The sequence below is a fragment of the Microplitis demolitor genome, chromosome 5 (assembly GCF_026212275.2).
Source record: "Microplitis demolitor isolate Queensland-Clemson2020A chromosome 5, iyMicDemo2.1a, whole genome shotgun sequence".
In the NCBI taxonomy this organism is placed as follows: domain Eukaryota; kingdom Metazoa; phylum Arthropoda; class Insecta; order Hymenoptera; family Braconidae; genus Microplitis; species Microplitis demolitor.
The window spans coordinates 14,538,011-14,558,297 of NC_068549.1; the positions used below are offsets into that span (position 1 = coordinate 14,538,011).

At 29.5% G+C, this 20,287-nt stretch overlaps 1 protein-coding gene across 1 annotated transcript in view; it reads left to right on the plus strand.

The window, feature by feature from the left end:
• Positions 1 to 20,287, plus strand: part of LOC103579059 (probable G-protein coupled receptor Mth-like 1) — a 214,261-nt gene that overhangs the window by 120,266 nt on the left and 73,708 nt on the right. The window contains exon 5 of the mRNA XM_014445134.2: positions 16,054 to 16,238. Within this exon, the coding sequence (XP_014300620.1) occupies positions 16,054 to 16,238 (185 nt within the window). The remainder of the gene's footprint in view (positions 1 to 16,053; positions 16,239 to 20,287) is intronic.

Here is a 20,287-nt window from a genome sequence, read left to right on the forward strand (position 1 = left end):
TAATAATAATGTATAAACTTCGTTTAAAGATGGTAGAAGCAACACCGTAAACGGAACCTCCATCACTAATAAATATTGCAATCATTTAGTATTGGATCAATTTTTTAATGATTTATCAATCCGAAATCATTTTTTATAATTAACAAATTAAAAAATTTGAAATCAGGTTGATCCTGTGCGTCACTTCCAAAACATCCCGCTGTTTTTGAGCGCTTAGAGCTCAATAATACTTTTTCACACTAGTATTTTCAAACTGTTTGAGTTAAAAAAAGTTAAGTAATAGATTGGGTTACGAAAATCCAATAAAATTAAACATAATTTTAAAAATCGTTTTCTGTTTCATTTTGATCCAACTTAAAACTTCTTTTCAATTACTTACATTTATTCCTGATGAAACTTGCGTTTCATAAACAATAATCGTAAAAAAAAAATTTAAGAATTAATACTTTTTCTGAGTTATTTTTGATTATTCGAATTTTTGTAGTGTAAAACAAGGCTTCTTTTTTTCGGACTCTTCGAGCTAGAAAAACCCGATGCAGTAATAAATATTTTTGAACTCAAAGAGCTCAAAAGTGTATTCACAGTAACATTTTCGAGCTCAAAAAAAGCGAAAAAAGCGAGAAGTTTTGGGGCTGGCCTGCAGTATCAAAAGTTTTCCAGATTTTTATTTTTGAGTCATTTTTGTTTAGGAAAATGTTTTTTATTATTGAGTGAGCAAATGAGTTGTGCACGTTTGGATTTTCCAACTTTCTTACCATTCATTAAGTGAAATTTTGCTATTGCATTAGTTCTCCTACTTTTCATTGAATATATGGAGCTATTTGGATTCATATTATTGCAGTGGGACACTTATAAAATCCAAACACCTCAATTCAAGTAGGTATATCTATTTTTGTTTTATTGACAGTGTATAAATAATATGATTTATCAATAACAAGATTAATCTTAGTCATGATGATATATTATCTTCATCTACTGGATAGTTAATATTCTACAGTCGGACCTCATTATAAAAGTATCGTTTTGTCTTTTTTATAAACCAGATATCACGATAGTTTGAGAGAGAAACTAATAGTCTTATAACGAGGTCCTACTGTATTAGGCATTTTATTTCAAATATTAGTACTAATTTCAAGTACAACACTTTGATTTCATCGAAAGCAATCGATTGCATTTGTCCTTATGGTAGAATTTTGAAGAAATAAAACCATAATCTATTATACTTTGAATAGGATCGGAAATAACACTGTTCCAAAAGTTCAAATATATGCATAGGTATCTTTGAATAACTTCAAATCAAAATCTATAGTGCATTACCATTAAAAATTTTTCTGAAGCTCATTCATTTCGCTTTAATTTTTGGTATTACACTTAAAATTTTTACGATTTTTTTTTTGTTTTATTATCTTGAAAATTTTTAAGAATGTCAAAAAATGTTTATTTCGTAATTAACTTTTATTTGAAAGATGAAAATAGTCGAATAATTAGAAATCTACTTCCATTTCGGCTGCCGAACAGCCTTTTTAATATTTCACACTGGATTTCCCAACTGTTTCATGGTGAATGTCCCATTTTTTCGTGACTATGGTTGTTTACGTTGAATTTACTATATTTCACGATGGTTTTAACGTTTTTTTTCATAAACGAAAAATCTTATGTGAAATAAAAGAGCTAGATGTTACAATAGCTTTACCGTAGCACAGGCTAAATTTATCGTATTTGGAGACACGGTACACTGAGAGAAAAGTGCTTAGTAACCTGAACTATGCAGCGTCAGATATAAAAATATAGTCTCCTTAACCAATTTTTATTGTTACTGAAACTATGTACTAGTATGAATCAGCACGAAAAAATAGTTCCATTGATTAAACTTAAGAAACCATTTTTGCCTTATTATGTTCACTACAAAACTGCAATTTTTTAAAACAAGGCTTAGTAGTGAACACAATATAACCTTTATCATTAACTCGATTAACATGAACTAGTTACAGTAACTATGTTAACTTAGTGACTGTGTGATAGTTGGTAGAAATAATCTCAATAGTTAACTCGACTAAGAGTTTAGTTGTCGTCTCATATAATATCATTTATTTAGTTCCTTTTACTACTGACAAAAGTATCAACCGTACTATTTCATATTAGTTCTCTGAACAATCGATTTTTAGTTAATTAAATAATTATAGAATATTTCTTTTGACTAATTATCAAATGTGAAAAAAAAAATTCAAAAGAGAATATAGTTATAAATATAGTTATAAATACCGTTAACATTTAGTTTCCCTCGCTATAAATTGCGTTCCTAATGCCAAAAGTGCGTATTGCAAAATATACGCGTTATTGGTTCTGCTGAGCCAAAGAAGCGTACCAAATCTTTTTCTTTTTTTGCTTATCAATTTCGAATCATTAAAAATGTGAAGATCGATTAAAAAAGTGAAAAAAAAAAAAAAATTTATACCAAAAGGGCGTGTAAAAATTTTTCGTTGCCAATCAATTCGGGATTATTTATTAAACTGAAAATCAATCAAGATAATATATATCTTTCCTCCCCCCTGATTAAACAAAACGATTTGTGACGATTAAAAACGATTAAAAATTAAATCATCATTAATCGTCGGTAAACGTCATAATCGTCATGAATTTTCAGATTTAATCGTCCCAAATCATCAAAAGACGATTTATTATTTTACGATTAAAAACGATTAAAATTTCAAATCGTCATGAATCGTCTTTGATCTTCATTCGAAAAATTTAATCGCTTTTAATCATCAATTGACGATTTATGACGATTTAAAACGATTAAAACAGTTTTAATCGTCACAAATCGTTTCGTTAAATCAGGGCCAATGAATTTTTCTTTAGCTTAAACAACTTTTTTTTTTTTTTTTTTTTTTTTTTGGTTAAAGAAAATTCTCACGTTAAAAAAATAGTAGTTATTTCAAGAAAATTTGTTTTCTTCAAACTAAAAAATGCTATTGTTACTAAAAACTAACATCTTGCTACAAAAAATGTCTCCTATATTAACAAACTAAAACTTTTTAAACAAGTAAAAATTTTTCTATTTAAGCGTAAGAATATGTTGACTTGAAAAAAAATATTTTCATTCAAGACAATAAATTCAAGATAATTTTTTACTGCAAAAAAATAAGTGCAAGAAAATTTTGATTTTCCGCATTGATCAAAAAAATGATCTAAAATCAAGAATATTTTTTTTTGACTTAAGTCAACTGTTTTTCCTGTGTAGAGAATCTCAAATTTGAAAGCCGTGTTTATAAGTTTTTACAACGTACAAATAAATAACCTTATGAGTTGAAGAGAAACCCTTTTTAGCAAAATAATCAGACAAGATGTTTGAATCGAAGCAGTTTTACGATTTTCATATTATAAAATAATTCGAGCTATTAATATTAATCCTACTTATATTTTTAAATTATCAGCTGTTTTTGAGAATTATAAATACGCAGAAAAAACGGATAATTTAAATCAAGAAATTTTTTTTAATTGATTCGGGAAATCAAAATTTTCTTGCCCTAAATAAATAATTATCTCGAAATTTTTATTTTTAATTCAAATTATTTTTTCTCAAGTTAACATATCCTTATGCTTAAAGCGAAGAATTTTGACTTGTTACAAAAGTTTTTATTTCTTAATATTAGATATTTTTTTGAAGCAAGATGTATGAGTTTTTGTAGCAGTCTGCAATTTTTTGTTTGAAGAATATAAAATTTCTCGGAATGAATACTATTATTTAACGCAAGAATTTTTTATGCTCCAACCAAAACAAAAAAGTTGCTTAAACTAAGAGATAATAGTCACCAGAACAAGGCAACAGCAGCGAGAGTAGTTTGGTGCTCGCCACTAGATCGCGCTCACCTTTTGTATAGTGTCTCTGATAAGAAACGTATTTCAGAAGTATTTTATTCCAAGCTTGAGAACGATTCTGGTATGAGTACTTCTCTGTTATTCGACAAGTATCATTTTTGATTGTAATATAGTATGTACTAAAATACATTAAGACATTAATGTTAAACATTAATGTTTCCTAAAATAATTTTTGTTATAATAAAAAAACATCAAGTACATTTAATGTAATAGAAAAAAAAATTTTTGAAATTATCACACAAATGTTGGTTAGTAAAGAAAAAATAATTCAGTAACAATAAACCACAATCTGCAGTACAGATCGCTAAATAATTTTGTATCTTGCAATACTAAATCATGGAAATAGTAACTATGAATGTTTAGTTACAATAAAACAAATTAGTACATTCTCAGAAAGTTTGATTTTCTAGTGTGTACATCGAGACCCAGATACTTATTCCTACAATTATAAATGATCTGAAGAACTAAGTGTACATTATTAACATCACAATAATCTTAATGCTCATTAGACTAAGAATAAATTATTTACTACAATATAAATTATAGTTATGTTAACTTTATCTTAGTATGTGTGACTAAAAATAGTAAGAATGACTATGTAGTCGTAGAGCACTTTACTATGGTGGATTAGTTACTGAAACTGATTTAGTTTAGCTGAGTCGTCTGTGAACTACGATTTCTTAGTTCAGAAAACCGATTTTTTCTCTCAGTGCAGTAACACAGGACACTTAATTCACAACGTGTTCTCGCGGTTAATTAATATGATTCTAATTTATCGATTCATTTATTTATTTAGTATGCTTTGTTGCATCAATTTAAATATCTATTCGTTTCTAAATGTTCGTAGATTAAAATAAAATAAAGCCTTCGCGCTTCTCGCGGTAAAATAATTCCAATGTATTCAAATTCTTCGCGTCTTTGCGGTAAAATAAAATATAAATTTGTTTATAAAATCTTCGCGTATTTTCCCGGTAAAATAGTTTCAAAATATTCTAATTCTTCGCTTTTCGCAGTAAAATATTACTCAAAATCTTCGCATTTATCGCAGTAAAATATTCTTTGACTCTTCACGTTTCTCGTGGTATAATTCAATATAAAAATAAAAAAATTAAATTAAATGGATTAAAATAAGATGAAGATAATCAACGCTACCGGTGCTTCTGATTGATATTAATTCACGACTTACGACGATCAAGGTCTGGTTCGTACGCCCAGCTACCGTTAACCGAATGCTCAATCGAGATATCAATCCTCTAGCCACGAACACCGTCAAGTGTTCGGAGTTCAGTAAGGTTCAGAGTTTGATTCCCAAAAGAACTGATGAACTAAAGTCCATGGTCTTTTTATATGGTCTTCACATATAAAAAGTGGTGGTAACTTGTATCCCATACGAAAAGACTCGGACGCCCGAAAGTTCTAGGCCCATGCACACGTGTGATCCCGGAGACATGAATTTGACTATGAAGTAGGCCGCTGACTCTGGCGTCATTCTACCACCGAGCAACGCTCATGCAGGGCACCATAAATTTGGATGTGGCCATTAGCTTTCTCTAATTTCCAAGAATCACATGCAGGTACACATGAGCTGGGTGGTCTATATCTTTAAAATGAAAAATCAAAGAAAAGATTACAGCGCTTATGCTTAGATTCTTAAATGGAAACGGATACATCAATTTTAAAAATACGTTAAGTAAAAATGATGAAATTTCAAGAAAAGAGAAATCTATAATACACGCCCGGGAAAAAAATTTAGATCTATTCAGATCAAATTAGATCTGAAGTTTTAGATATGAACAGATCTGCATTTTGGCCAGATCTGTTTAGATCAAACTAGATCTACTCTGATCAAAATAGATCTGCGTATATCTGGACAGATCAAGGTAAATAAAAAACACTCTTAGATCTGCTCAGATCAAATTTGATTTAATTCGCTAGATCTAAATAGATCTGTTTTTTTTATCTCTATCCTAATAAAAATTGATATGTCTGATTAAAAATATTTTTAATACATCACAATAATTTAAAATATATAGGATCGAAGCCATTAAAATTAAAAGTAAACGTTTTATATTCCATATGAGATCAGCTTTATCTTCTCCTTTAAATGGTACAATTGAAATTTAACTTATGATAAAGATTCATAATCAAGATCACTCTTCTCCAAACAATACAAATTAACATACTGTTTATGTTTTTTTTTATCCACTTTAACCACTGAACCTTTTATCCACGGAACTAATTTAATATAGTGGAAACTTAAAACATGCAAACCTTCTCAATAAGACAATTTATAGATAAATTGAGAAAAATACAGATAGCCCGAACTGGGAATCGAACCCAAACCATGTCGGTATCGCGCCGAGTGCTCTACCATAATTATAATATAATGTGAAGAAATATTTCTTTATAATCTGTACAGATCTAATCTGATCAGAGCAGATCTGAACTTTTTTTACCGAGAAAAAGTTATATTAGCTCAGATCTGGTTTGATCCGTACAGGTCTAATTAGATCTATTTATATTTACTTTATAAATTGATCGTTTAATCAATGTTGATCTGTTTTGATCTGACTAGATCTAGGTTGATCTAACTTGATCTAGGTTGATCTGACTTGATTGGATTTGATCAGGGTAGATCTGGAGTATTTTTTCCAAAAGAAAAATGTCATATCTGATCAGATCTAGCTTGAAGTGAACAGATCAAATCAGATCTACTCTAATCTGGGTTCAATATAAATTATAATCAAATTTGATCTGAGCTGATCTAATTTGATCAGAACAGATCTAAATTTTTTTTCCCGGGCGTGGTCCATTAGTACAATTCGACTTAATTGTAAAGCGTTGACAACGCTCAGCTAGGTATGTTTGCCCAGTACGACTGCTGGCGTCAATAAGTCGGCGTAATATGTAAAAAGGTCAACGTATAAAAGGTCTTAATGTGTACTTATTTGGGAAGAAAAAATAAAATTTTTGAATGTAGCAGCCGTAACAGGAGATATCAACGCGTGTCACCGTGTCTCAAGCCAAGTACATGTTCAAAGACAAATGTGTGGATGTGTACATGTACGTGAGCGGTGCAAGCTGACCATGTTTCTATACTAGAGTGTAGAAACATGGTCAGCTCGCATATCAGCACCGGTGATCGGCAGTATCGATATTTTGGTTAACGATATCGATAATATTACTAATTTTTTCGAAAAATTAGGAATTAGCAAAAAATTATTACTAATTTTTGTCAACAATTAGTAATGAGCCAGAAAGTATTACTAATTTTCTATAAAATTAAAAAATTAGCAAAAATATATTGCTACTTTCTTTGAAAATAAGTAATTAGCGAAAAAAATATTGCTAATTTTTTTCAAAAATTAGTAATTAGCTAGAAAATCTTACTAATTTTCCACAAAATTAAAAAATTTTCAAAAAAAACTACTAATTTTTATCGAAAATAAGTAATTAGTAAAAAAATATTGCTAATTTTTCAAAAAAATTAGTAATTAGCCAGAAATGATTAATAATTTTTCATAAAATTAAAAAATTAGCAAAAAAATATAACTGATTTTTTTTCATTAATTGATAATTAAACTGGGAATGTTACTAATTTTGCTTAATAATTCATATTTAGACTGAAAATATTACTAATTTTTATTTTAAATGAGTAATTAGCTAGAAAATATTACAAAATATTTTGGCGAATCAATAATTTGTAAAAAATATAATTAATTTTTCGAAAAATTGATGATTAACGAAAAAAATATGACTAATTATTTCATAAAAATTAGTAATAAGTTGAAAAATATTGCTGTTTCTGAAAATATTAGTAATAATTATAAAATATGATTAAAAATTATAGGAATAACATATCGATAATTTATGTTGAGAATGAGTGTAAAAAATGGACTCCGTATTTTTCATTTATTAGTTAAATAAGAAGATATGTAATTATTACTGAAAATTAACAAAAATTTTGAATGCTATAATTATTCTTTACTTAACGTAATTGAAAAAATTTATTGAATAAATTGGGAGAAATAATTCAATTTTTTATTTTCATGAATTTACCATTTTCTCTACTTAAATTATTATTTTTCCAATGATTGAGAGTTTTTAGATTAAAAGTACATCAGTAATTTTTTGATTCTAAATTTTATATTCTTTAATTATATTCTATCTGAATTAATTAAAAAAATTAACTGACGGAATCGGAAAATAAAAACTTTTAGTTATTTCGTATCCCAAAACTCCATTTTCTCTACTTACATTATTTTTTTCTAACGATTGAGATTATTTAAAATAAAAGTACATCAGTAATTTTTTTTTCTAAATTTTATATTCTTTTATTATATTTTATCTAATTTAATTAAAAAAATTAACTGACGGAATTAGAAAATACAAATATTTTAGCTTTTTTTTTCCTGTTTCATGAGATGCAACGTTCCTATTTCAAAACACGAGCAAAAATAACATTAAACAAGAATGACTGAGTAAAGCTTCGATTTTGTATAGTAATTTTAAGGCTGGGGTGTACTAAACGAATTTTTGAATTTTACTTTTCTTTTAATTAATAAATTAATTATTATTACAGAAATTTTTATAGCTTCCGAAGAAATGTATAAGACAAACTTTTTCGGAAAATTTTCATCATTCGAATGACGTATTTATTAAAAATGTAATTAGAAAAGTAAAATTCGAAAACCCGGTTAGTACGGCCCAGCCTTAAGTAATAAAGTGAGCAGTTTTGTTGAAATTACATTTCTTAAGTTCGAAATCAGATCAGATTATTTAATTAAATTTCTTATTCTGTTTGTTTAATTAGTAGATTATAGTGTTTAAGACGTGATTACATATCAAACGTTTCATTATAGTTATTGGCGTAACTAGTAGGGTAAGTTATTCATAATGTGTCAGCGCGATGTGGTTAAGACATCGCGGATGACGGATTATGATTTAACCTACATGTTGCGCCCATAATTTTATTCAACTCATGTGCGCTTTTTACGTTTTGTTAATTGCCTAGAATGCGAAGTCTAAATAGTTGTTTAGTGACATGGTGAAAAAAAAAACTTATAATATTAAGAATATGACAAAATTATTGGGATGCTGATTTAATTTAACGGAAATTCAAATTCAATATCATAGTTTTAACTCCACGTTAAAAACATTCAGCATCACGATCTTAGCTACTCGATGGGTAATAACAGAGATTTGTAATTACCCAATATTCAGTTAGAGCCCGAAACATACGTAGTTACGTTTATTTTCATGATGGCCGGGATAGTAGACATCTTTATTGCGTTTTGACAAATAATTTTTCACCAGTCGGTAAACGGCCATTTAGGGTTCGGATTTTAGGCATGATAAAACGTGAATAGCGCGCATGAGTTAAATAAATATTGTTAATTGTTTGATAAAAAAAAGACTGACAAGGTTAATGATATGTTTTTTTTTTTAATTATTAATTTCCGAAAAAAATTAGTCATATTTTTTTGCTAATTATTTATTTTCGAACGAATTAGTTATTTTTTTCTACTAATTTTTTAATTTTTTAGAAAATTAGTAATAATTACTGGCTAATTACTAATTTTAGGAAGAAAAAAGTAATATTTTTTTGCTAATTATTAATTTCTGAAGAAATTAGTAATTTTTCTTTTGTTAATGTTTTACTTTAATGGAAAATTAGTATTTTTTTTCTGCTACTTATTTAATTTTATGGAAAATTATTAATATTTTCTGACTAATTACTAATTTTTGAAGAAAATTATTAATATTTATTTATCAATTCTTAATTTTTTTTTAAATTAGAAAATGGAAATAGGAATTTTTTTTTGCCTATCACTGATTCAGCACTCATATTTCAAACGGATAGTTCTTAAAAAATATAGCATAATAACATTTTTCACCTATTTACCACATAAAAATCTTGTTCAAGGCTTGAGCAAGCCTGGTCTCAAGTTCGATGGACGTTAGTGTCATTTTCTACAGATGTGTCTTGCTGCAGATACTTGTGGCTAAATTACGGTAAATTACGGTGATTTCAGCAGAATTTTTGCAGTAGATTTACCGTGAAATACGGCAAATTTGCGGTCAAATACGGTAAATTTGCGGTAAGTGAGGTCCGCTAGGATAAACCTTCTAAAAAAGTTCTTCACTTTTGATACCTATATTGTAGGAACGTTTACTTTGAATTTTTCATGATAATATTTATAACAAAATAAGAAATGTTGAAAAAGAGCATTTCAGTCTTTGCAGACAAAAAAAGAAGATAACGATCATAATCTTCAAAACTTATTTTCATTCTTTATTTACTTCGTCCGTGGGGATATGCGCAGGCGTCATTTGTTAGAGGAAGACACAACGTGTTAGGTTCACTTTCTCTCTCTAGCGATTCCCGAAGATTTCTGAAGTCCAATTTTTTCTAAGTCCCACAGCAACAAATTTTTATAAATTGAAAAAATAACTTATCGTGTAGAGGACTTTTTTAAAAAAGTTTACGTCATTATAAGTCCTCATACTGAAAATTTATAGAGGAAAAACTTCAAAAAATCGACCAAACTTCGTAAACACCATCCGATTTAGAATTTTACAAGATGAATTTCTGTTGCATCAAAATAGTAGTTTATCTATCGAGTGCGATCGTGTTTAAGACGCGACTGTGAAGATTGGTGCCCGAGCCGAAGGCAGGTCATAAATCCGAGTTTATTTATTTGGTAAGATTGTTTTGAGTATTAGTTGAAAATTAGAGAGAAGTCGGTAAGTAGACGAATTAAAATGATGATAAATTTTGTCACAAGATAGCTCGTTAAGTTACTTCGATATTTTTTGGTCGTTTGCTATCGCACATGTAACCAAAAAATATTTTTTGATCCAACGATGACGTCACTTTTAGAACGATTAGGTATCTTTTTTACCAGCTGTATCTTATCTGATATTTTTAGCTGCCGGCTATAGGCGCTAAATGTCGTAGATTTCAAGTATCTATCACAAAAAAAATATTTTTCTTTATTTCCCATTTTTCTACTTTTTATTTAACAAAAAAGATTTTTCCTTTTTTTAATTTCAAATTCGAAAAAATTTTTTTGGAAGTTGCCAATTTTTTTTATGGTAAATATATATAATTAACTTAGAGAATGAAAAAAAAAAAACATTTGTAAAAACATCGATTTGCTGCCGAGTTACAGCCTTTTTTTTATCCGCGCGCGGACAAAATGACGCGTTTTTTCGTTTTTCATGCTTCAATAATTTATATCTCAGCAAAATAATAGAGGGCTTATCCTTGTCAAGTCTGGTCGCACCTTAATATTATGGTCGAATATAACGGCGCCACTGGAAGATGGACCCCTTATTGGAAGAAACAATAGGCCCAAGCTTGGCTGAGGCTTGGCGCAAGACTTATCAAGGAGCAGTTTCAGGGTAGGAAAAGGATAGCAAGAAAAAGACAGCAATTAATTAAATAAATAAAAGCTAAATCACTACTGGGTTTATGACCATTTATCTCTTAATTGTATTTAAATCATAAAATTAAAAGTTATATAAATTGATTATTTTATACTTGCACAAAACAATATTTGTCAGTTTTTTATAATATTATGAACTCACAAATAAGCGTAATTAACAACACCATAAACGCAAATAATAATAATAATAATTGTTTATAAATACTTGTGCGCATAATGCCGCACGCTCGCAAGAAAACAATAACAAATTGTAAATAATACAAATAAATCGTAAAATAAAATTCTTTATAAATACTACTTGTAAATGAATAATAAGCGCAAATAGTAATTATTAATCATAAATAATTTATATGCGTAACATTTCTAACGCGTTAATGAGAATAATAACTTGTAAATCATAACAAATGATAATCAAGAATTAATAATAATCAATTAAATATGTAACGCATATCATAATCAATACTAAGAAATAATACATGAAAATCATAAGTAATTATGGAAACCCAGTCAACTAGTTGTCGCATATACCTCGGTGTAATAATGTGATAACAATTAATGCATCAAAATAATAATCAAACATAAACAAATATTTATCATAATCAATACTGGGTAATAAAATAATACTAAATAATTTCCCTTATTGATTCACTATCCACTGGGATCAATAATTATGCATTTCATCACATGCTTATGAAAAATATTAATAGTTAAATTTCGCTGTCTCTCTCACACTTATGAGACGGACAAATGGCCACCAAAGCGGGAACAAATTACACGCCAATGTATTAGCTCAAAGGTACTTATAGTTTACGTAATTAATAAACTCGCTTGGTTAAAAATCTAATACGTTAAAAGTATTTCCTTTACTACTTCACCAAAAATACTCAAATAATGTCAATGGTTTTATATTATTTACTCAAAATACCAAATGGCGTCAAATTTATAACATTTCTTATCAACAAGAGCACACACGCTACTCTTTCAGAGACTATCCCACATCTGACCATGCCAGCACGTGAATCTCATACCGACACCTTGGCCGGCGCCATTTTGTAATGTATCTCACTTCAACCAGTGGAGATATATATCTGTCGCATGTTATTTTTAACAGAATCACCAATATAATACCTGACTTGAGCTGTGTAATTTAACCTGTTTCCGACGCTAAATGACCAATTGTCTCTTTCATAATTAATCATTACCACGATTTAATACTAAATCACCCGGTGGTTTGTTCATAAACATATAAATTTATTTATAATAAATAAATTTATAACTGCCAACTGTTGCGTTGACGCGCATGCGTCAACCAGCCAAATAATCATGAGCATATAAGTCAAATGCGCAACTATTTTTCCCAGCACTACAAAAATCCAATTATATACTTAAATTGATCAGTGAAATTTCCTAATTCAAACACAATTTATACTTAAGAAAAATATTATATAATATTAATGCAGTAATTAAAACAAAATCTTACATGTCAACAAAATAATAATAATAACAATATATCGGATGAGACGTGTGAGCAGCGTGTGCTGCCCTCTCACTGACCTGATGCGAGACTGTCGCGATATCCAAATATTGTGACAACCCGGGAAAAAATGATCAGACCTGACTATGCCTGTTCATACATGATCAGGCCTGATCATACTTGTCCATGCCTGTTTATGTTTGAAGAGTTAAATATGCTCAGACCTGACTATACCTGTTCATGTCTGTCCACGCCTGTTCATATCTGAAGCGTTAAATACGCTCAGGCCTGATCATACCTGCCCATGTCTGTTCACGTCTGATCCAGCCTCATATATGGGATTAAATTTAAAATCTTACTTATAATAAAATATAAATAACTTAATTATAATTATATATAGCTAACGTTGTTATAATTATATATAACTTATATATAATTTCATATAACTGTAAATCAATGATTAATAAATTAGATATAAAATTTTGTTGACTAAAAATCTATCGTGTATAAGATATAAAATTTTGTTGACCAAAAATCTATCACGTATAAGATTTTCATTACTTGAAGCTCATACGAAACTTACTTTCCAAGTCAATCTCTTAGGTCAATGGGTAGCAGGTTAAACTTTCGAGCGCGAGATCCACGGTTCAATTCCTGCACACGTCCGTTTTTGTTTTTTTTTTTTTTTTTTTTTTTGTAGAAATAAATATATATAATTGTATATAGTTATACATAATTGTATATAATTATATAGGGTCATTTTTTGTCTATAATTTTTTTACCACGATGGGCATGAACAGACATGAACATACCTGATCAGACCTGAACATGCCTGTTCATATGTGATCAAATCTGATCATTTTTTCCCGGGAAGTTAACTCACTTGATTTTCATTTATTAATTAATTAGTAACTAATTTAAAATTATTATATAATTCATTTTACGACTAGAATTTACGGACGGAATCGAGTAAATTAGTTAACTAATAGTTAATTCGGCCAATGTAATAAGTTCCGGCCTGAATTCTCTCTTCGAGCTCGAAAAAACTTTTAGATAATTTTGTTTTCGAAAAAAACCGTTTTTCACCATTTTTTCTCAAACGATATCTCTCAAACGAATAAACCGATTGAGACGGTTAAGGTGGCAATCGACGCGTTTTATTGAGTTATACAGCTGATCAGCTTTTGAAATTGATTTATTTAGTCGTTTTTGAGAAATTTCGAAAATACTAAAAAAAAAATTTGTTTTTAATCCTTTTGACAACGGTTTCTCTTGAAAGAATGAACCGATTTTGATGGTTGAGGTAGCATTTGACGCAGCTTATGAAGTTCCAGAGCCCAGTTGATTTTGGAATCAATCCATCGAGCACATTACAAGTTATCAATAAAAAACATTTTTGAAAAAAGTTTATTTTTGGAATATCTTTGAATGCACTTGACTGATCAAGCTCAATTTTTCACGCCTTTCAGATATCGACAAGCCGCATCAAATGACACCTTGGCGATTAAAATCGGTTCATCCGTTCAAAAGTTATAGATATTTGCATATGTACGCATGTACGTACATACGTACATACACTCGGACATCATCTTGAAATTTGTCAGAATAGCTTCCTAGAACCTCAAAACGTCAAGATCTCTTAGAAATTCGATTTTCGAAAATTGAACCAAAACCAATATATTCCCGAATGTTTGAAAATTTGCAATTTTCTCAAGGGGAAGTTAAAAAGCCATCTTTTGTGTAGCGTCGTATCTATTAATAGACTTATGTGAGGTTATAAAATTCAGCTGACGTTGCCTTAATGTACACATGTGTGTGATAAACAATTAAATGCGCGTGTATAGTCTAGAGATTTTGGTTATTTTAATAAGGCAGCTAAATTCAAAGTGCCGTCATAAGAGACTGAAGAGAGAAAGGTGATAGATTAGTTATTGGCTTGAATTATTGAGTACTGATATACTCCGCCCATTTCAGTCAAATTCAGAGTGGTTTAATATAAAATGAGTGTTTCGATATATATTAAACCACTCGTTTGACCAATCAGAAAGGATTGTATTTTAATAAAAAATTTTATGAGACTGACTTTAGTCAATTAGCGGCGTATTCTTCGGCATGAGTTACATAAACTTATTTTATTTCAAAAATAAATAGTTATTCATTTTAAAAAACTATAATCATAAGTTATTTTAATAATTAATAAAAAACCTGGGTTAGCCAGTTCTGGCCCAAGGACAGGTAACCGTAGGTATGACCGAACTTGGGTTAACCAGTCTCGACCCAAGGGTGGCATACTGTAAGAGTGGTCGAACCTGGGTTAGCTACCTCTAGCTGAGACTCCTCAGTAAGGTGTATCCATCGTATCCCCCACCTAAGATGCCGTGTTGGAAGGCACATGTTGAAATTGTTAAATATTAAAACAGGCATAGGGTCGACTTACTGCGAAAGGCTCAAGTTGTACAATGCCATCTCGTGGAGTGGAGCCGAACCACCACATATAGATTTATAAATAACTATATATGAGTTTATATCAGTCATGTCTGATCAGATCAAAACATTTTGTAAAATTTTATAAGACCCCGGGGAAAATGTTGTTATAATACTCTATTAAATTTTATAGCAAAATTAGATAAAACCGTCTGACAATTTTTAGAACATTACAAAATTTTATGAAATTTCATTAAATTTTATAAAATTAAAAAAATTTTAATCCAGTACGAAAAGTAACAATATTATAAAATTGTATACAATTTTATAAAATGTTACCTCACACTAGACGCGGTAATGACATAAAATTTTATGAAATCGTATAAAACTTTTTATAATTTCGTAAAATTTCAGGTAATTTTATAAAATTCTATGAAACTATGGGAAATTCTATAAAATTTTGCTATACAATCTTATTAAATTTTATAGAATTGCATAAAATTTTATAAAAATATTTTTTCCTGGGAATGCGTAAACAATAATAAAAAGTTTGGCGGCAGTCGCCGGGCTCAAACCCAGACCTACTCGAATTTCGAGCTGTGATACTCTCTATTGGGCTAAACAATTTACATGATGGTATTCTTATTCTCAGAATTTTCCAATTTTTCAAACTTTTTTAAATTTTTAATTATTTCATTGATTAAAATATTTTCTTTATCTTTAACACTAAATTCGACTTTCAAATTGATCTTTATAACTCATTTTTCTTTAACATTATTAATTCTGACAGCAGCTAATTACAATTTATGCATTTTTTATTGACAGAGATTTGAGACCTGCAAGTTTGGAGAAAGGCCAAGAGACGTTACGTTTAAAAGTGTATGCCTGTTATGCTTGGGGTGGACCACTTCTTGTTGCTGGACTCGCTGCTCTATTCGATCATTTACCATCTCAATCTAACAATCCATTCCTTAGACCTCGATTTGGGGAAAAAATGTGCTGGTTTTATGGTAAGTTATGTTCAGGATGTATAGAAAAGTTGAATCGAATTATTTAGTTTATAAAATCTTGGTCTTTTTCATAAGAAATCAATATTAATATTCTAATTTCCGGGTAATCATTACAATCATTGTAAACCTGATAATTTTCAAATGACTAAAATGAACTACTGGATATGCTCCCTCTTTATGAGCCACAATTGTAAAGATATATTTTCTTTATTCCTACAACCGCAAATACGGTCTTCCTAGCCGTATTTCACTCCGGAAACAGCGGCTTTCATGTCCTGCTCGAGCTAACGTGCGCTTGGATTAGCTACGAGATTTCCCTGGCTCGCTAGCATAGCAACGTTGATTATATGTAGGGTAGAGGTACATTTTCTATATTACGTTCTGTTAACATTTTTTTTGTAACTTTAAGATAACTTTCAAGAGTTGACTTCTTAACAATTCTATTTATCATTATATTATTAACATTTTGAAATAGCAGAAAGATGACTTGGAACGGGAAACTGAAATCTAACAAAAAGCGAACCTGGCCACTGGAGATATAGCTGATGTTGCATACTTGCTATTGCGCTACGCTACACACAAACAATACATTACACATAACATGAAAAAGTTAAAAATTTTTTAGACTTAACGAATTATATTTTTAAATTGCACTCCTCGAACGCGAAGCTTTACAACGGGCTTCTCAAGGCCACGCAATTTGCTCACATTAAACTGTATATTTATTTTTATATCACATTCAAACATTTTGAAAAACACATTGACATAAAAAGGAAACGCTAATGAATAAGCCTGATATTTTCATTAAGTTGCCCGATACGTGTTATAATAAAAAAAGTCAAATAAAAAAAAATTGATCGTAATAGTAAGTTCTTCTGTGATTTAAAAAAGCCTGGGCATGGGTATCTCGAAAACGATTTGACAAAATGATTCAAATTTTTTTCCACGATCTTTAGAATGCAAAGAAGGTTCTTTTCGATAATTACTAGTGTAGTTCTTCTCGTTTTTTTATTTTTTAAATAAAAAGTTTCTGTTAAAACCGGTATTTTCACATGTAAGCAAACAAATACTGCAGCCATTCTTATAATATTTTTATTGAGTTTTCCTTCCATTCTCTTACTATTCGTCTATGGCTGTTATTTTACTGTATATTTACCATAACAATTTTTATGGGATAAATGCGGGTAATTCAAATTTGTTTCTTTCTTTTTAGGGATAGTTTTTCAAAATGGGTTTAAATTATCTTAGTGTCTAAAGATACAGAAAAAAAACCTGTGTTCGGAATAGCCTACCGTTATCGTGCCACACGCTTATCCCGTATTCTATACGACCTATTTCTGTACACTTATATGCGTCGTTAAATTATTATTGCTGGTTAATCTATACATTATTAATGTATAGATAGACCGGTATATTAATATATAAGCAATATTAATTTGAATGACGCAGAAGTTAGCGAATGTTTAATAATTTTTTAACTTTTTTAAAAACAATAAATTATTAAAAAAAAGTATTTTAAAATGTTGCTCCGATAGTTTTTTAAAATTTTATACATGTACATTATTTTTTCTTTTTAAATTGATTTTAAAATAAAAAAGACGTGTGTATCATAAGACACCCGAGAGAAGCTAAGCTCCTTTACCGTTCTGCCTAAAACCCTAATTACACAGCTCTACAAAAAAAAACTTTTTTTTGTTACCTTGGATATCATCGCGAATTTCTACGTTTTTAAGTGCCCAGATTACGAATATATTCATGAAAGTTCTCAATGTGCTCGTATTTCCATAATTTTTACATATCTTATATTTTGAACAATTATCGGCTTGTTAAAAATAAAATTTAATTTTCCAGTCATGATTAGGCTCTTGCGCAACTTTTTTGCGCATACAAACATCACCTGATCTCCACTCTCAGACCCCTTGCTCCACAGAACAGCTGAGATCTCAGTTATTTGACAATATTGAAGTACTTACACGTGAATCTGGATAAGTTGTCATGGATTAATATTTTGTTTCAATTACTGAATGTCCATTCTAATATATTTGTCTTGTCTTCTAAAATATGAGTTCGTCACTAAGAAAGTGTAAATATTCTAGTGATTTATTTTGTTATATTTGCGGTGTTTATATCCCTCGTAACCTTGAGCTCACCGTAGAAATACCGTGGAAACATTGTGTTTGTGGAAACACCGTGCACCCTATGCAGTTTCCACGGTTGATTTGTTCCATTTTTCCACGATATTTCCACGGTAGTTTTTCACTGGGTCCACGGTGTTTCCACACCAAATCTACGGTAAAAATACAATGAATAATCACCGTGATTTCACGCTGAATCCACGTTCGTTACACTTTGAACCCATAGTTAATCCAAAATGGTTTTATTGTGCTTATGTCATTGATCCACAGTGAAAACACGATGTATTTACGATCGGTATGCAATTAGTTTTCTCAATGACTAAACGAAGAATCCACGGTAATTTCGCGGTGATTATGTAATAGTTACACAGTAATAACATCGAGAATTTACGATAAAAACTCGATAATCTAACAGTAACAGCATTCTATCTACGAGAAATTAATTTATATAAATCAATTGTGTGGCATCTACTTAACTGGGAAACTCTTATCAATATTATCTAATTGAATAATTAAAAAAAAAACGCTTATGAGAGCTTACCTATAACAGTTAAATGAACAGCTTATTTATATTTATATCCAACAATTTTCATTAAAATAAATAAAAATGTCTTTAAATATTTTTCCAATAATTTGATTTCTTTCCATTCAATATCAAAATTATTAGGATTTTTTTATTTTTTAACTGGTTATAATTTTAAATTATAATTTAAAATTATAAAACGATTAAGTATAAACTATTAATAATTAAATAATTCTATATAGTTACAATTTAGTGATGCATATATAAGGGTTGGCCAAAAAAAAAAATAATTTTTTGAAGTTGACTTCTTTTTACGCGTTTAGTAGAGAGTAAAATTGAGAGCTGCACGCGCAAGCGTACCGCAAAAACGACATGATGAAGTTGACCACCAAATATAATTAAAAGTGTATACCCTCGCGGTTTTGATTCACCCTGGAAACACCCCGGAAACACGATGAAATCACGGTGGATCCACGGCGGTTACACGGTGGGTTTTTTGTCATTTTATCACCGTGATTCCACGATGGTAACACGGTGTACCCACCGTGATTCCACGTACACCGCGTAATCACCTTGGATACACTGTGGAATCTCGGTGAATACATCGTGGAATCAGGGTGGGTACACCGTGTTACCATCGTGGAAACACCATGTAACCACCATGTATACACGGTGATAAAATGGCACAAACCCATCCTGTAACCACCCTGGATCCACCGTGATTCCACCGTGTTTCCACTCCCAGGGTGTTTCCAGGCTGATTTAAAACCGTCAGGGTATTTATTTTACTGACTATTAGGTTGACTCGTATACAGAATAATCGCAAGGTATCCAACAAAACATGTGGTTATATTTGGAATCGATAGAAAAGCCAATGTACGAAAAACATTTCATATACATTAATTATAAATTGTGAATTATTCATATAAATATAAATATATTATCTATAAATGTTTTCTAAAATATGGTGAAAAAACGTATCAATGATAAAAAATTTGTTAAAACTTTAAGTGTTTTAAAAATTTGAGGTTAATTTTTTTTAATTGCGTAAAACTTTTGAAAGTTTTCAGTATTTGAAGTTGATTTTATGTAAGTATTTTTTTTAATAAGTTAATGAGATAATTACTAATTTGAGTAATAAGTAATTGAATATTTCATAAGACATATTTATTTTTAATAAATAATTGAAAACAATTTTCATTATTCTTAATGAGTAATTTAAAAAAATTTCAACACATTGTAACAAAAAAAACTCTATCTATATATATATATATATATATATATATATATATATATATATATATATATATATATATATATATATGTAATGAAATGGCATTTCATTCATTTGAATTTGCCGCGCTTCGCGCGTTTATAAAATTGTCCATGGA